Below are 16236 nucleotides of genomic sequence, written 5' to 3' on the forward strand. Positions count from 1 at the left end.
GGTATGTCAATTGTTGATGAGGCAAGACGTGCTGATGAAGATATCACAACTATTGATGAGGCAAGAGGTGCTAATGCCAAGGTCCCACAGCATAGTGGATGTGATGGAGTGGTAGGATGATGCAAAGAACTTTTGAATAGTAAAGACCGATAAGAAGGGGGTAGGTAATTCCAAGAAGGGGGGAGCGGGGAGCATAGGAGATGTCAAGAAGGAGAAAGAGGAGGAGGACGATTCAATGCGGAACGTATCACAAAGGCAAGTAAGAAGGTGTGAGGGAATTCCAAGAAGAAGGAGAGCACTGGAGATGGCAAGAAGGATAAAGGGGGGGAGGATGATGCAAAGAAACAACATACAGTAAAGGTGATTAGATAGGTGGGAAGTACTACCAAGAACAAGGGAAGCCCGGGGGGGGGGGGGGGGGGGGGGGGGGGGGGGGGTTTTACCAAAGATGCCAAGGGAAAGATGATGCCAAAGAGGGGTCAACACGATACGATTCCAAGGACGGGGGGTTTGATGCAAAGAGGAAGACAAGGACTGATGAGACTAATCCAACAGAGGGAGGTAATGTTGCAAGGGATACGGCTTCTATGGGAAATGAATTTGCAAGTGAAGAATCTAACTCAGCCACTGTATCGGACCTTTTCCTTTTGAACAGACCAAAGCGCCCAACAATTCATGGTTTAAATCCATGTGCCTGCAAGGCTTAGCCCTTCGGGGGTGTGCAAATTGTATTGGATTTGCATGAATCAAAGGAGTTCTTCTTTTCTTCTATCATTGCCATCTATTATTCGTCCAGTTTATATAGTATTTCATGTTGTTGTTCATATAAGGTTCTTATGAAGGAGTCAAATAATATTGTATACTGTTCAACACCAAATTTTGGTACTTCATATAGCCAAATTCAATATTGTATACTACAAAGTGGTCCATCTAGTAGTACCAAATTTGGTGCTATCTAGTAGAAATCTTTCGTGTTGTCTTTTTATAAAGCTTTAACAATCTTTCATGTTGTCTTTCTTATAAGTATACAACCAAATGTTAGTTTCTATATTGTTGATCATTAAGTTTGGTACTTCATACTACCAAAATTGGCACTTTATACTTCTAAATGGTCTATGATCTAATAGAACCAATTTTGGTATTGTTGAGCAGAAATATTTCATGTTCTCTTTCTTATAAAGTATTTGGTCTTTCATTTTGTCTTTCTTATTTCTTGTGGAGTCAAATAATGTTATATGTTAGCATTTATACAGCACCACCAAATTTGGTACTTAATACTACCAAAAGTTCAACCTAGTAATACCAATTTGTTACTTCCCTAGTGGATTGTTTCTATCTTTAATTTTTTAGTACCTTTAGTGGTTCCCATAAGGTAATGTGTTACATTGATTTGATAATTCCTAGTCCCAAAATTGGTCATGATGTGTCCAATTTGGTGAAGATGCAAGAATTTTTTTTAGGTTTGGTGTACCTTCTCTGATATTGTGCATTCTCTTTACAAGCATGTACTTGAAACTAAACTCTTACTTACATTTGTAGACACATTCTGCCAAGATGAATGCGATATTTGGGCTGACACTATTCAGAAATTTATGCATGTGCTGCTATGGTTGGGTGACAAGTCTGTATTCTTGAAGAGGATGAGGAGATTATGATAGAAACACCCACAGTTTAATGAAACCAGCACAATTCTGGTTGACGATGCCAAATACAAGTTGTCAAAAAACGACTATGATGATTGTTTATGTATTCAGTCTTATGAGCCAAAATATTTTGACCCAAAAGGCCCCTTGTACCTGATGGATACTATCTTTCCATGGTTGATTGGTTGAATACGCTCCAAATATCCAACCGCTTGCTTTCAAGAACCCTTTGTTTGGTGTATCACCCCTAAAGTTGCTAACCATTTCATAGAGCTACAGGGGTACTCCAATAGGTTTGACCCCCTGACATCGATTGAAAATTGTAAGTAGATACCCTTTTGCTATACATACTGGCTAATGGAAATCCCATTTTGGTTGTACGTGATCAATGCATTCTCTATTTAATATCATTGGTAAATATTTGTTTTACCAATTTTGGTACTATATGAAAATTAAAAATTGTACATGATCATAAGGCGTTGAGTTGATGGTCCTTTGTTCTACGTTCTTATTTTAGTCACAAGTTAGTGAAATACAAACACTAAAGTACATAGTAAATATTGGAAATTGGAAAAGGTATATTTTTATTTGGGACTAAGTACAGATTTTCGCACTTACAATTTGGGAGATGGGCTGAAGGCTCACATGCCAACAACATCGTGGTCACTTCCATCATCAAATGACATAATGTTGTATCGTAGAGGATAATCTAAACTGGTTATGGAATCCAAGGAATAGGATCCATAGGGAAGCATATGGCTCCTTACAAGATGGGAGTAGATCACCATTGGAGGTGTATGATCCAATAGGGTATAATTCCCATCAATCTCGTCATAGTACAAGCCTTCAACTACTCGTCCGTTGTGGAAAATTCTATTATGCCACATTTCCTTCTGTGTTATTATTGTCTAATACATTTATTTTGTGAACTTTAGAAGGTAGAAGTCCTTGTTGGCCTCTGCAGCTTTGACTGTGAAGTTGTCCCCAATGGACAACATCTCACACAACTTCGGGGTTTCCTTCATAGATTGCCAAGATAGAATCCTGGATCATTAGCATGGCCAATACAACAATACTTCCCTCATCTTCATCTTTGTTGATGTCTGCTTCTACCATCTCTAGCAATGGCACGATGGAGACATATTTTCATTTTTCTATGTATTTTCTATTCTTGCATCTCCTCCACTATCCCAACACACATGAATTAAAAAAGCATGAGAGAGTTCAAAGGTGTAGGGCGCGTGGTTGTTTGCTGAATATCCAGTAGCACAATGGAATGAGAGAGAACTTGTAATGGGTTGACAGATCCACATAAAATTTTGTTGTGCATCATCCTTTGAAACCATCAAAAATACTCTATGAGTATTGCACCTATGTTCTTCCCTTGTGGGTTGAAATTTTACATTAAGAAAACTAATGACATTAGATACAGATTTCATAGGCCAACCATCTAGTTTCAGCTCCTTATGAGCAAGGGTTCTCTTGATGATAGCCTTTGGGTCTGCTTGCGCCAACACCAAGCCACAACTGAGTATATGTTCTTCTTTGAGCTGGTTTTTGGCAATCCGACTTGGATATTGTGACTCCTTTCCTTGCTTCTCTATTCGCTCATTTTTGCTACCCAATAACTACAGATATGAGCTTCGTTAGTGAAAGATTTGTCAATGAAAGTAGGCACACCAATTTCCATGGAATCCAATCTATATGGTGACTCTAAGTCCACATGGTTGGTTGGGCTTGCATGGCTTTCCACACACACACACACACACAGACAGGGAGGGAAGCTATGGAGTCTAGAGAGAATATAGCAGCAACATCGTAGCAGTCAACACACAGTCGATCAACTAATTGCCCCTCTACCCCATGTTGTGAAGGACCCATATTTCAAATTTTTTAACATTTATGAGAAGAGACTTATAAAAACCGGGCCATCATTGAAACATAGTAAAGACTTTCTCTTTTACCTTTACAACCTCACTTGAAAATAGAAACAATCTCATACAGAGAACCCCCAATCCAATGTGGTGTAAAGGACATCCCTTTTTGTACTACCAAACCCTACTTTTAGCAGCGCCCCCCCCCCCCCCTCTCTCTCTCTCTCAACAATTTTAAGTTTTGAATACTAACATTGTCTTTTTTTTCAACATTTAAGAAAATGGCTCACAAATTTGTCAACGTTTTTTGAAGTGTAAAGACTCTTCTTGAGGAAGCTTTTGAAGAAGATTTGCTACCTACTGAGAGTGGGGATGGCCATGGGCCTAGGAAGTTATCCAAGAAAATTGCACTAGGTGGGGAAGACGTATTAATGAAGAGTTGGACACGATCTTAAGCCGATGCTCTTGAAACAAGAGCTTGGGCTGATTCGTCACTACAAGATTTACTTTACTTGGTCAAGCTCCATCTCAATATATTGATCCTGTTGGAATAGCATGACTGCGAGTGCCATTCCATGTAGGTATATTGCAGAGCATTTTTTACGGTAAAGTAATGTACTCTCTAAAATTTTTGTGTTGTAGAGAAATAGATGGTTTGAAAAAACACTTTTAATGGTGTGCTTATTTGTAGTCTCCCTCTCTCCCTCTCTCTCTCTCTCTCTCTCTCTATTCTCCTTTGCATCTTTCAGCCTACTGCTACTCTCTCTCTCTCTCTATGTCTGTATCTTGCATCAAAAGCGAAGTGGGACAAATTGGCCGATAGGCCCTACCCACCGGTTTGGAACACTATGTATGTATAAGATAATGGCTAGTTTGGGGGGCCTCTATAGAGCCTTGCGGCCTCCCCCCCCCCCGCGAAGTGGGACAAATTGGCCGATAGGCCCTACCCACCGGTTTGGAACACTATGTATGTATAAGATAATGGCTAGTTTGGGGGGCCTCTATAGAGCCTTGCGACCTCCCTCCCCCCCCCCCCCCCCCCCCCCCCCCCTCTTCTCGCTCTCTCTCTCTCCCTCTCTCTCGCTCGCTCGTTCAAAATGCGAAGTGGGACAAATTGTCCGGTACTTAGAATATGGTCATTTGATATCCACTTTGTACAAGGTCATACACCAATTAGCTATGGGTTAAGAAGATCTAAATCCAAATATTAGCATTCATGCCGTCTACCTAGCTAGGTACAATTGGGGGCAGGGGACTGCCGGCCTGGTGGGCTAGCTAGGTATACGGCGCCTCCCTCACAGAAGCTCATGATGTTGAGGTAAGTCACATTGTGGGGAATATTGTGAGAATTTGTCCAAAACTTCTTGTGTGGAAGGCCAAAATGCTATTAAAAAAAACCCTAAAATTACACTTTATATATTTTCAAAATAGAGAGAGTTGCATGTGGTGGTGTTATATGTACTTTTCTACTCTTTTGGAAGGATTCAATAAATAAGGATATGTTTAATATTATTGTCTAGAGACTAGAGATTGGTTGTCTTAGTGGGTTGTTCAAAAGACCTCCAAAGTGCTCTACTAACTACAAAAGAAAGATCTTTGCTCTACAAGAAGCAATGTCTCACAAAATGCTTAGCATTTTATAGCATTAATTCTTCAAATATACCTCTCTTTTTTGAATTGGAGCTTAGCTCATTGTAAGATCCTTGATTCTATTGGCCTTTAAAATTGTATGAATAATTATTTTGGGGTACCTTCCGATTCAATATAGTGATCCTAAAGTTTTCTTTTTTAAAGCTGCTATTTGCACTTTTTTAATTGCCAAATGTCAATCTAGGTCTAGATAGTATTATATGTTTCCAAAAGCTAGCCGTAATGAAGAATTTTTGCCCAAAAAACAAAAACTCAAAAACAAAGATTAAAAGTATAGAAAGCCAGTTGTTTTTCCATTAAAGCATGATTTTATAATTTTTGGAATGTTTATGATGAGTTGAAATTCTCCAAAAATATTCTAGTAAGACTCCAAAACATCAGAGGCAAAAAATACAGACCCATCGACTTAAACTTTCTAAATCACATGTTTCAAGAACCATAATAGAAAAATTTAATGATTATGGAAATATAAGATTATGTCCAACAATACTAAATCGTGTAGAGTGGGCTAGTTTCACACAAAAAATTATTTTAGAAATAAAATGTTCGCTTTTTATGCAGATTGAGTTGGCGGACAACGAATGTGATCCCTAGCACTGAAAACACAGTAAAAACATGGTGAGAAACAAGAAAGCCATGTTCTGTCTTCATGAGCTCTCCTTTTGTTGTAGAGGCTTGCAAGGGAAACTTGCACAAGATGTAGAATAGGTTTTTAGTGTGCAATGTCTATATGACCAATCCGTCTTCATGATACATGTATAGCAGAATCTATGGATCTTATGTGGTACTTTGACAATGGTGCAAGTAACCACATCATGCTTTGCTCACTTCTCTTGAGATTTGTCCCTAATGGGAATAATGTTCTATGTGTGCCAACAATGCAATTAAGGGAGTTGAAAAGGTTGTCTTTACTGGTCCAAGTGGCAACACTCACACTTCTAGATGCTTTGCATGTACTTGGGATGAAGAAGAACCTTTTGTTTGTATGTGCACTTGCAAAACTTGGATAATAGAGACAAATTATCTATAGATGATGTCTCTCATATATTGCACCTAACTGTAGGGTCTGTTGTCTGCAACGAGAGAAAGGAATATCCCTATAATTAGCTATTACATTGTGTGCTCCAAGTTTTAAATGGGTGAAACATGACCCAACCTAACAGAGAGAAAGTAAAAGTAGGCTAAAACAACTATAGACCTATGCAATCAACCAAAGTGCCACCACCTCTGAGTTATTCCTAATGCATAGATGAAAGCCCGCTCCCTCCCTCCCTCCCTCCCTCCCTCTTGTCACATTCTTATGTAACAAAAAATTTCGGAGGGCCAATGTGCTACCTTTTCTCATGGCAAGGAAGAGTTTTTGTCCCTTTGTTGTACAAGTTAGTGACCAATTCTCCCAGAGCTGTCACCTCCTAGAAGACCCTCTGTATGGCAACACCTGCTTTTTTGTTAGAACGCTTTTTTATGATTAGAGGGCTTGCAAAAAGGTGCCCCTAACTGGGGAGGAATTGCCATGGGGAGCTACTCCCACCAGATGGCAAACAAACCACCCAAAATAACCTACATTCGACCAAGGCTGAGATCTACAAGGCTCCATGATACTCTCTCTCTCTCTCTCTCTCTCTCTCTCTCTCTCTCTCTCTCTCTGTGTGTGGCATAAAAGCGTTGGGTTCCCTTGTATAGCTAGTCCCCCCTTGATCCATGATGCATTGATACATTGGTGGAGTCCTGCACCACAAGAAAAGGATTGGGTGACAATTAAATACCATCTAAATTAATCCAATGGGTTGCTTCAATATGAACTCAGAGAGAGAGAGAGAGAGAGAGAGAGAGAGAGAGAGAGAGAGAGAGAGAGCAATCAATGAGCTCCAACGGAACTGATCAACCGACATTCAACAATCCAGGCAAAAGGGCCCACCCAACACTTTTCTTGCACTCAAAAATTGACACAAATCAAACTTCACAAGTAAATTCAAAATGCTTGATTGTCACCACCATTGTAACCTGCATAACATCAAGCCACATTGGTACATTTTCAAAAATGCACATAAAGAGCATTCCTGCAAGTACATGGAAGTTACAAGCAGAGACCATCATGGTGGGAAGTGCAGAAAGTAATTCTTTGATAGTCTCAAAGGCATTCTCCTCTTCTTAATAACACCGCACAACATTCTGCAAGGATTGCTCACATGAATATTTCCAAAAACGTGGCCGCAAGCATCTCTTTCATAGCAAAAAAGCAGCATTACAAGCATCACAATTCTCTGTGTGTACTCGATCTTTTGCCATCGTTAAAAGTGCTCTTGCACCCAGGCAGGTTGGGCCATTCCTAGCTACTGGTTTTGCTATGACCATTCAACGCATTCAATATTTGAACTTCACTCCTTTTATCTGAAAACTCTTTAATCAGATCTCTGATACCACTATAACCATAAAGGGCACCACCTATCCATGGAAAATAACAACTGGAAACAACTTTTAACACTTAAAACGTTCAGAGCAAAAGAACTTTCACACTTGAGACAATACGCGGAGTAGCAAAGTTCCTCTCCTAGATGCACCGGCCCCTCAACTCGGCACCCCTCTTGCGGTATTTCAAAGTAGCATAATAGCTGCTGCCTTCTACACACCTCTCATGTGGCACAAAGGCCCATGAATGCACAAATTTCTGGACCTTGACACACCATTAAATATCATGCTACAGTCCCTTGCAGCCAATAGGTTGGTTATATCAAACAGTTCTTGGCCATGTATCAGAATTGCGATCAATTTGGGCCGGGCGATGAATCTATGCTTCATAAGTAACACAATACTAGTATAAAAACAGTAAACAGCACCTTATGTCATGTTATGTGGCAACAGTTGGTGAGAGCTCCTTTTGTATCTACTCTGACATTCGGGCGAGCACCCTCAAAGCATCTGCAAGACTCATCTGTGAGGGAAGGGCAGCTTGTAACATGGATGCAGAGGAGAGTTGGGCACGATTTCTGAATAGCAAGTATACTACGATCACAAAATTGCCTGCACCGATTCACATCCAAATATTGAAGCTTGGCACAAAATTGAGCCACAGCTTGCCACCCGTCAAAAGTAATCTCCTGGCATCGAGACAAATCCCAAACTCGAAGGTTCGGACAGCCTTTCGCGATCTCTTTAACTGTTGCATCTTCAAGCATTCTGCACATCCTCAAGCATAATACCTCCATATGCTTAGAGGCTATACCCACTTGCCCGAGGCCCCTTGCCCCGAGCCTGAACCCGCTCCTCAGATCTGCCATATTGAATATCTCGATGGATGTTGCCCCTCTTAAACCCTCTATAAGACCTGCATCAGTTAAAATGCATGCTTCTGCCTGTACCTTCTTCAAATTCTTGCCATTGCGAAGGCCCCATCCCTCTACTTCAAAGCAGTAGGAGAATAAGATATCCTGCATGTTGGGACAACTCTTGAGCACATCATCAATACCCACATCCGTGACCGTTTTGCAGTATGAGATGTCTAGGTATTCTAAGGAAGGAAGCCCACATGCAATTGCATGCAAGCTGACATCGCTGATCTCAGTGCAGAGGGTGAGGGTGAGATGGGTCAATGCTGGGCAGCCAGCTAGCACATAATCCACGCTTTTGTCAGTAATTGCTAAGCAGAAATGGAGACGGAGACTCGAGAGCTGCGCAAAACACTTGGTTTGGAACAGGGTAAAGAAGGAGTCCGGGAGGCGGGTGAAGTGATGCATGGTGATGTGGAGGATATGGGGGAACACTTGAAGAGCATGCATCAAGCAACGATGTAGGAAATCGGCCTCATCGACAGGTTTGTGAGCCTGGCAAACAAAGCGCAGAGTGTGGCGCGAGAGAGCCTCAAGAGATCGCCATCGCCGGCAGGTGAGAGCCACTGCATGTCTGTCTTCAGAACTCAGGTATAGGAAAACAGACGCTAGGCATTCATCGGGCAAGTCCCCTACACACGTTGTGGCTATGGCTGCTTCCCTTTGCACCGAAGCTCTTCTGGCATTCCCCAATCGTAAAGACGCAGCAAACCCTCTTGCCAGGATCTCCTCCATCCCCTTCCTCAACTCTGCTGCTGCCTAGATCGTGATCGACTCCTGGTTCCTGCACACCCCCCCCCCCCGAAGGTGGGGGGATTGTGGGCCGTAGATCTGGGTGGTGGCGGCCACAAGAAGTTTTGGACAAATTCTCACAATAATTCCCAGATTGTAACTTACCTCAATATCATGAGCTTCTGTGAGGGAGGCACTGCATACCTAGCTAGCTACGATTGGGGCAGGGGACCGCCGGCCCGGTGGGGGGGCCGGCGGTCCCTTGCCCCCAATTGTACCTAGCTAGGCATGCGGTGCCTCTCGAACAGAAGCTCATGATGTTATGCATTGTATGAAAAACGCTGAAAAAGACTTCGCTTTCTTACATGAGAAAATTTCTAAATCTTCTTGTGGGCGTCGATCGCCTGTTCGTCGCTTTGCATACATGTTTTAAGTAAATTGGTAAATTAGGGCTCCCACGCTTCAAAACGCACGCATACATGTTTTAAGTAAATTAGGGCCTCGACATTTCAAAACGCGCGCATGGCGAAGTGGTTAGGGCGTGTGCCTCTCATGGGTGAGGTCACAGGTTCAAACCCAGCGCCCGCAAAATGGGGTACCCTAGTTTACTTTTGAAACACGGGTACCCTAAAAGTAATCTAGGGTACCCGCATTCTAAATCTACGGCCCACAATTCCCCCGCCATAGATCCCACCCTCCCATGCCCGTGTCACTTAGTCCCGTGCAACTTCAACTCTAATGGTGCGGTCAACTCTAATGGTGTGGCAATTGTGAGGAAAATGAGGCCTTCTTGGTTGATTTTATAGAACTTATGTGATATAAATCTCCCTCAAGTCCCCCTTAATTTTATGGAACAGAGCTTATGATAATTGTCCTTTTGTTGCGCTCAGTTTTTATACCTTACTTTCCTGAGTCTGGACTTCATTACAAGGGCAAGTCCCAAGGACTTTCTAGATATTCTTTATAATGTCACCATACACGGCAAGGCATCCAATGTCTAAATCCATGGAAAATGTTATCGACTTAAGACATTGCTCTTGTACATTACCGAATGATTATTGAGAATTGTAACAAACCCTAATGATACATCAATCAGTTGCACAAGTGATCACTTGATACACTCTCCTCTCTCTTTGCAAATTATGTATCTTAAACTCAACTATCTCATGAGTTGGGATTGTAGGCAAATTATATTCCTTATCTAGGAGCAATTGTTGTTGATCAACATATCACAAACACTTTAGCCATTAATTTCTACTTACATAATATATTTCACACCTTGTATACACAATTAGGCACTTAGTTGAGTGCTAATTTGGTGGAATCCATCACAACATGAAAAAGAATGATTCACATGAAGGCATTCACAATGAATCTCCTTGCTAGGATAGTGTATAACTTCCATATGTGTATTTCTACCCACAATGAAAAGCAATAATCAACAACTAGCAAGCTATCCAAAGTTCTTTGTGAGTTGAATTGTAGAGGAAACCTATTTTTATTTCACGAGCACAAACTAAGGGCTTGGATATTGCTCCTTCAACACAGAGGCCAAAAAGGCTACGATAAGTTCCACATGTAAGGGGAGGGACACCCTTTACAAAAAGAAAATAACTAGAGCAGGAACACATATTGCATCCTCCAAAGCCTTTCATGAGAGTAGACTAGGGTGAGCTTGGCGAACCATTGTTGCCATTTGTGATGAATTTGCAGTGGCCTCTTTATTCAAAGAACATATTTGGTTAGCTAACCTTTTCAATTCATACCATAGGAGGAATTTTGACTGATTGGGTAGGATGATTAAACAAAAAGGAATTTCTACCCACCCATATATCCCAGAGACAGACCTCTCCGCACATTCCAAAGGGTGGTGTCCATATTTTACAAACACCAATAAGAATTTCATGAGCATTCAAAGGCAAAGGGTGGGTATCACTACAACCCTGCTACAGTTTTTGAAGTAGTTTCTTGTTTCTTGGGCATGAGAAGAAAAGGTGTTTAATACTCTCCATTTAATGGCCACATCTAGAACACTTACCATCTCCAATTCCCACCTTGAGTGCTCTCTCTGCACTCCATATTCCTTGATGAATGAGTAACCACATAAGAGTGCTATGCATGTTGGCTAGAGGACATGCCCACATGCATTTTGTTGGAATTAGGGTTGCAGAGAAACGCACACAGCTTGGAGAAGACGAAGAAAGCTCAAGGCACACAATAGAGAGTGTGTTACTTAGTGTGCAATGGAAAAATAGATAGCCCTAGAGTGATGGGCGTATATACAATGCTCGGGGGACAAACCTCCTAAAGAGGGAAAAAATGCCCCAGCTGTGTTCACACACATCACTACCACATGTATATGGTAACCAATCCCCCTTGGAGTGATGCGGTGAACGAGAGCTGGCACATGAGTAGAGGAAAGTGCCATGCCTTGAGGACATGATCAGTCCACGAAGGAGAGTAAGCCCAAAGCTTTGCGGAAAACTTCAAGCTTCTCACGAGACAATGCCTTTGTGGAAAGATCTGCAAGGTTGTCCTGTGTTGGCACATAAGCTAAGCTGATCTCTCCTGCTAAGAGCCTCTCCCTGACATAGCGGTAATGCACCTCAATGTTCATTGTGCAAGCATGAAAAACTGGGTTCCTCGCAACTGCCAATGCGCTCTGACTGTCAGTGTAGATAGTGTTGGCAATGTCCTGTCCAACACCTAAATCAGCCATAAGGTGTTTAAGCCATACACACTCAACCGTAGCTGTGAAGACTGCCATGTACTTAGCCTCACAACTCGAAGTGGCCACAACAGGTTGCTTCTTGCTCAACCATGATATACATGAACCAAGCATGAAAAAAAAACCACTTGTGGACACTCGCGTGTCAAAACAACCAGCCCAATTTGAGTCCGAAAAAGCATGTAAGTCTGGTAGCAATGATCCCCCCTTGGGATAAAACAAGCCAAGATGTAAAGTGCCACTAAGGTAGTGAAAAATCCTCTTGACAGCCTGCCAATGCCTAGACCCTGGGCTATGCATAAATCTATTGACCTGTGAGACTGCAAAATGAATCTTGCCTCGTGTTGCATACATAAATGAGGCATCCAACAGCTGTTTGGTAAAGAGTGACATCTGCAGGATCACCAGCATCATGTAGACTCCATTTCAAACCTGTTTCCATGGGAGTGGCGATAGGTTTGCAATCCTCAAGTCCAAACTTACACAACAATGTCTCTATGTAACTTTTCTGACACAAGGCAATACCACCATCACATTGCTTAAACTGTATGCCCAAGTAATTATGCAACAGCCCCAAATCTTTCATCTTGAAAGTAGTATTCAAATCAGCCTTAAATTCAGCAATATGTGTCTCATTTGGTCCAGTGATTAGCAAATCATCTACATAAAGAACCACAATGAAAAGTACATCACCCTCACGCTTTACATACAATGTGCTTTCTGTTGGACTGTTACAAAAGCCTTGTTTGACCAAATGAGTGTTAGCTTTCTCATACCAAGCACGAGGAGATTGCTTCAACCCATACAAAGCCTTGTTACGTTTGCACACTTTGTCCTTTGTCCTTTCTTGACAAAACCGCAAGGCTGCGTTACATAAACTTCCTCAAATATGTCACCATTCAAGAAAGTAGTAACAATTTCTGATTGATGTACATCCCAACCAAAATGAGCTGCCAATGCACATAGAAAACGCACAGTAGTCATACGACAAGTGGGAGCAAAAGTCTCTTCATAATCTATGCCTTTTTGCTGTGTATAACCCTTTGCAACAAGTTGAGCCTTATGGCGATCGATCTCACCATCCGACTTGCATTTCAACTTGTAAACCCACTTCGTACCAATGGCCTTTTTGCCAGAGGAAAATCACATAAATTCCATGTGTCTTTCTATAAGTGCATCATATTCTGATCTCATGGCAGCCATCCAATTTTCTGAAATTTGTGCTTCATCAAAGGACAGAGGTTCCTCAACATCATGTAAGCTAGACACAGCCAAAGCAAAACAATCTGATGAATAAGATGCATGGCAAGAGCCTGAAAGAGTACGACTAGACAAAGATGCATCCAATTTACTGTCACGCAAAGTGTGCACCAACCATTTTGGCATACCTCTAGCCTGCTCATTTTCAACCCTTTCCTCATCAAGTACATCATGTACATCTACATCAGTAATAGGCTGATCTATAACATTTTTGGAAACCCCCATAGGCTGTACATTTTCCTCATTGGAATTTACATTCGAACTTCCACCACTAAAAAGAGGCAACAAAGTGTCATAAATGTCCTGTGAGCTTACATTACTGTCTCTAGTACATGACATCAAGGGCTGAACATAATCTTCCACAAACACTACATCCCATGAAACCAAAATACACTTTGTTTGCAGATGATACAACCTGTAACCTTTGCTTTCAGCACTATAACCAACAAAAATACATTTGACAGCCTTATCATCCAATTTTCTGTGCTGCACTTGTGGCACTAAACCATAAGCCAAATAGCCAAAAACACGCATGTGCTCAATAGAAGGCTTTCTATCATGCCATGCTTCATATGGAGTCATAGACTGCAACGCTTTTGTAGGACACCTGTTGAGTACATAAGTGGCACACATGACAGCCTCGAGCCAAAACGAATGTGGTAAAGCTTGAGTCTTGACCATACATCTTGCCATTTCCGTAAGAGACCAGTTTTTCCTCTCAGCAATACCATTTTGCTGAGGCGTATAGAGCATTGTACATTGGTGTTTTATCCCACGACTAGCCAAAAATGCATTAAATTCATGAGAGGTATACTCCCCCCCTGAATCGGAACGGAGGGTGCCCATAGTACATTTCGATACATTTTCAGCCATAGCCAAAATTGTTTGAAGCACATTAAACTTCGGACTTCGCTTTAAGCAAAATTACCCATGCATGCGTGGAGTAATCATCAATGAAAGTCACAAAGTACAGGTAATTGCACAAGGACGGAGTTTGCATGGGCCCAGAAACATCACTATGCACAAGCTGCAACTTGCATGTGGCCCTAACTGAACCATCCTTTGGAAACTTAGAACGTTGCATTTTACCCAACATACAGCCTTCACAAACTTGTTTGACAGGTGCTTCAAGAGGCGGAAAAGAAGCAACCATATCAGATTTCTGCAAACGCAGCAAAATGGCAAAATTCGGATGCCCAAAACGTGCATGGCAAAGTTTTGCATCTGAAATAGCCCTTGAATCTGCAACTGTATTTGATAAATTTTTTCCACACTTGTCATACAAAGTGAGCTTATACAGCCCACGACACAAAAGGCCAGATACAACAATTTCAACATCAAAACTGAGATCATGAATTGTGCATCTGTCATCCACAAATTTGACTACAAGTCCAAGTCTAGCAAGTGCGGATACAAACAAAAGATTCTTCTTGATCCTAGGTACATAAAGTGCATCAACAAGTGTGAAAGAACTGCCATTTGCAGCAGTAAGCACAATCTTTCCAACCCCCTGAACCGGATAAGAGGCATTGTTGGCACAAGTGACTAAATTCCCATGAGGGACTCAAGAGATGTGAACAATTCACGAACTAAGGTAATGTGCTTTGTAGCACCGCTCTCGACATACCACACATGTGAATCTACAACAACTGACAAGCATGCATCATGGACAACAGGATTGTAAGTGCACTCTGCACTAAAAGCCCATTCTACATCAACATCAACATCACAGTCTCCTTTTTGTTGGAATTAGGGTTGCAGAGAAACACACACAGCTTGGAGAAGACGAAGGAAGCTCAAGGCACACAATAGAGAGTGTGTTACTTAGTGTGCAATGGAAAGATAGATAGCCCTAGAGTGATGGGCGTATATACAATGCACGGGGGAAAAAACCTCCTAAAGAGGGAAAAAATGCCCCGGCGGTCCTAGTGTGTTCACACACATCACTACCACATGTATATGGTAACAAATCCCCCCTGGAGTGATGCGGTGAACGAGAGCTGGCACATGAGTAAAGGGAAGTGCCATGCCCTGAGGACAGGATTAATCCACAAAGGGGAGTAAGCCCAAAGCTTTGCGGAAAGCTTCAAGCTTCTCACGAGACAATGCCTTTGTGAAAAGATCTGCAAGGTTGTCCTGTGTTGGCACATAAGCCAAGCTGATCTCTCCTGCTGAGAGCCTCTCCCTGACATAGTGGTAATGCACCTCAATGTGCTTTGTGCGAGCATGAAAAACTGGGTTCCTCGCAACTGCCAATGTGCTTTGACTGTCAGTGTAGATAGTGTTGGCAGTGTCCTGTCCAACACCCAAGTCAGCCATAAGGCGTCTGAGCCATACACACTCAACCGTAGCTGTGAAGACTGCCCTGTACTCAGCCTCACAACTCGAAGTGGCCACAGTAGGTTGCTTCTTGCTCAACCATGATATACATGAACTGCCAAGAATGAAACAAAAATCACTTGTGGACACTCGCGTGTCAAAACAACCAGCCCAATCTGAGTCCGAAAAAGCATGTAAGTCTGGCGGCAATGATCCCCCCTTGGGATAAAACAAGCCAAGATGTAAAGTTCCACTAAGGTAGCGGAAAATCCTCTTGACAGCCTGCCAATGCTTAGACCCTGGGCTATGCATAAATCTGCTAACCTGCGAGACTGCAAACTGAATATCTGGCCTCGTGTTGCATACATAAATGAGGCAGCCAACAGCAGTTTGGTAAAGAGTGACATCATCAGGATCGTCAGCATCATGTAGACTCAACTTCAAACTTGTTTCCATGGGAGTGGCAATAGGTTTGCAATCCTCAAGTCCAAACTTACATAGCAATGTCTCTATGTAACTTTTCTGACACAAGGCAATACCACCATCACATTGCTTAAACTGTATACCCAAGTAATGATGCAACAGCCCCAAATCTTTCATCTTGAAAGTAGCATTCAAATCAGCCTTAAATTCAGCAATATGTCTCTCATTTGGTCCAGTGATCAGCAAATCATCAACATAAAGAACCACAAGGAGAAATACAT

At 42.0% G+C, this 16236-nt stretch overlaps 1 protein-coding gene across 1 annotated transcript; it reads right to left on the reverse strand.

The window, feature by feature from the left end:
• Positions 1–7626: 7626 nt before the first annotated feature.
• LOC147463662 (F-box/LRR-repeat protein 12-like) lies at positions 7627–9336 on the reverse strand. The gene has a single exon (XM_086490073.1). It carries the CDS (start codon positions 9226–9228, stop codon positions 8011–8013), a length of 1218 nt encoding a protein of 405 aa, XP_086346199.1. The 5' UTR covers positions 9229–9336; the 3' UTR covers positions 7627–8010.
• Between the last annotated feature and the right edge of the window lie 6900 nt (positions 9337–16236).

Source organism: Adiantum capillus-veneris, chromosome 2 (genome assembly GCF_014529385.1).
Source record: "Adiantum capillus-veneris isolate H3 chromosome 2, ASM1452938v2, whole genome shotgun sequence".
Taxonomy (NCBI): domain Eukaryota; kingdom Viridiplantae; phylum Streptophyta; class Polypodiopsida; order Polypodiales; family Pteridaceae; genus Adiantum; species Adiantum capillus-veneris.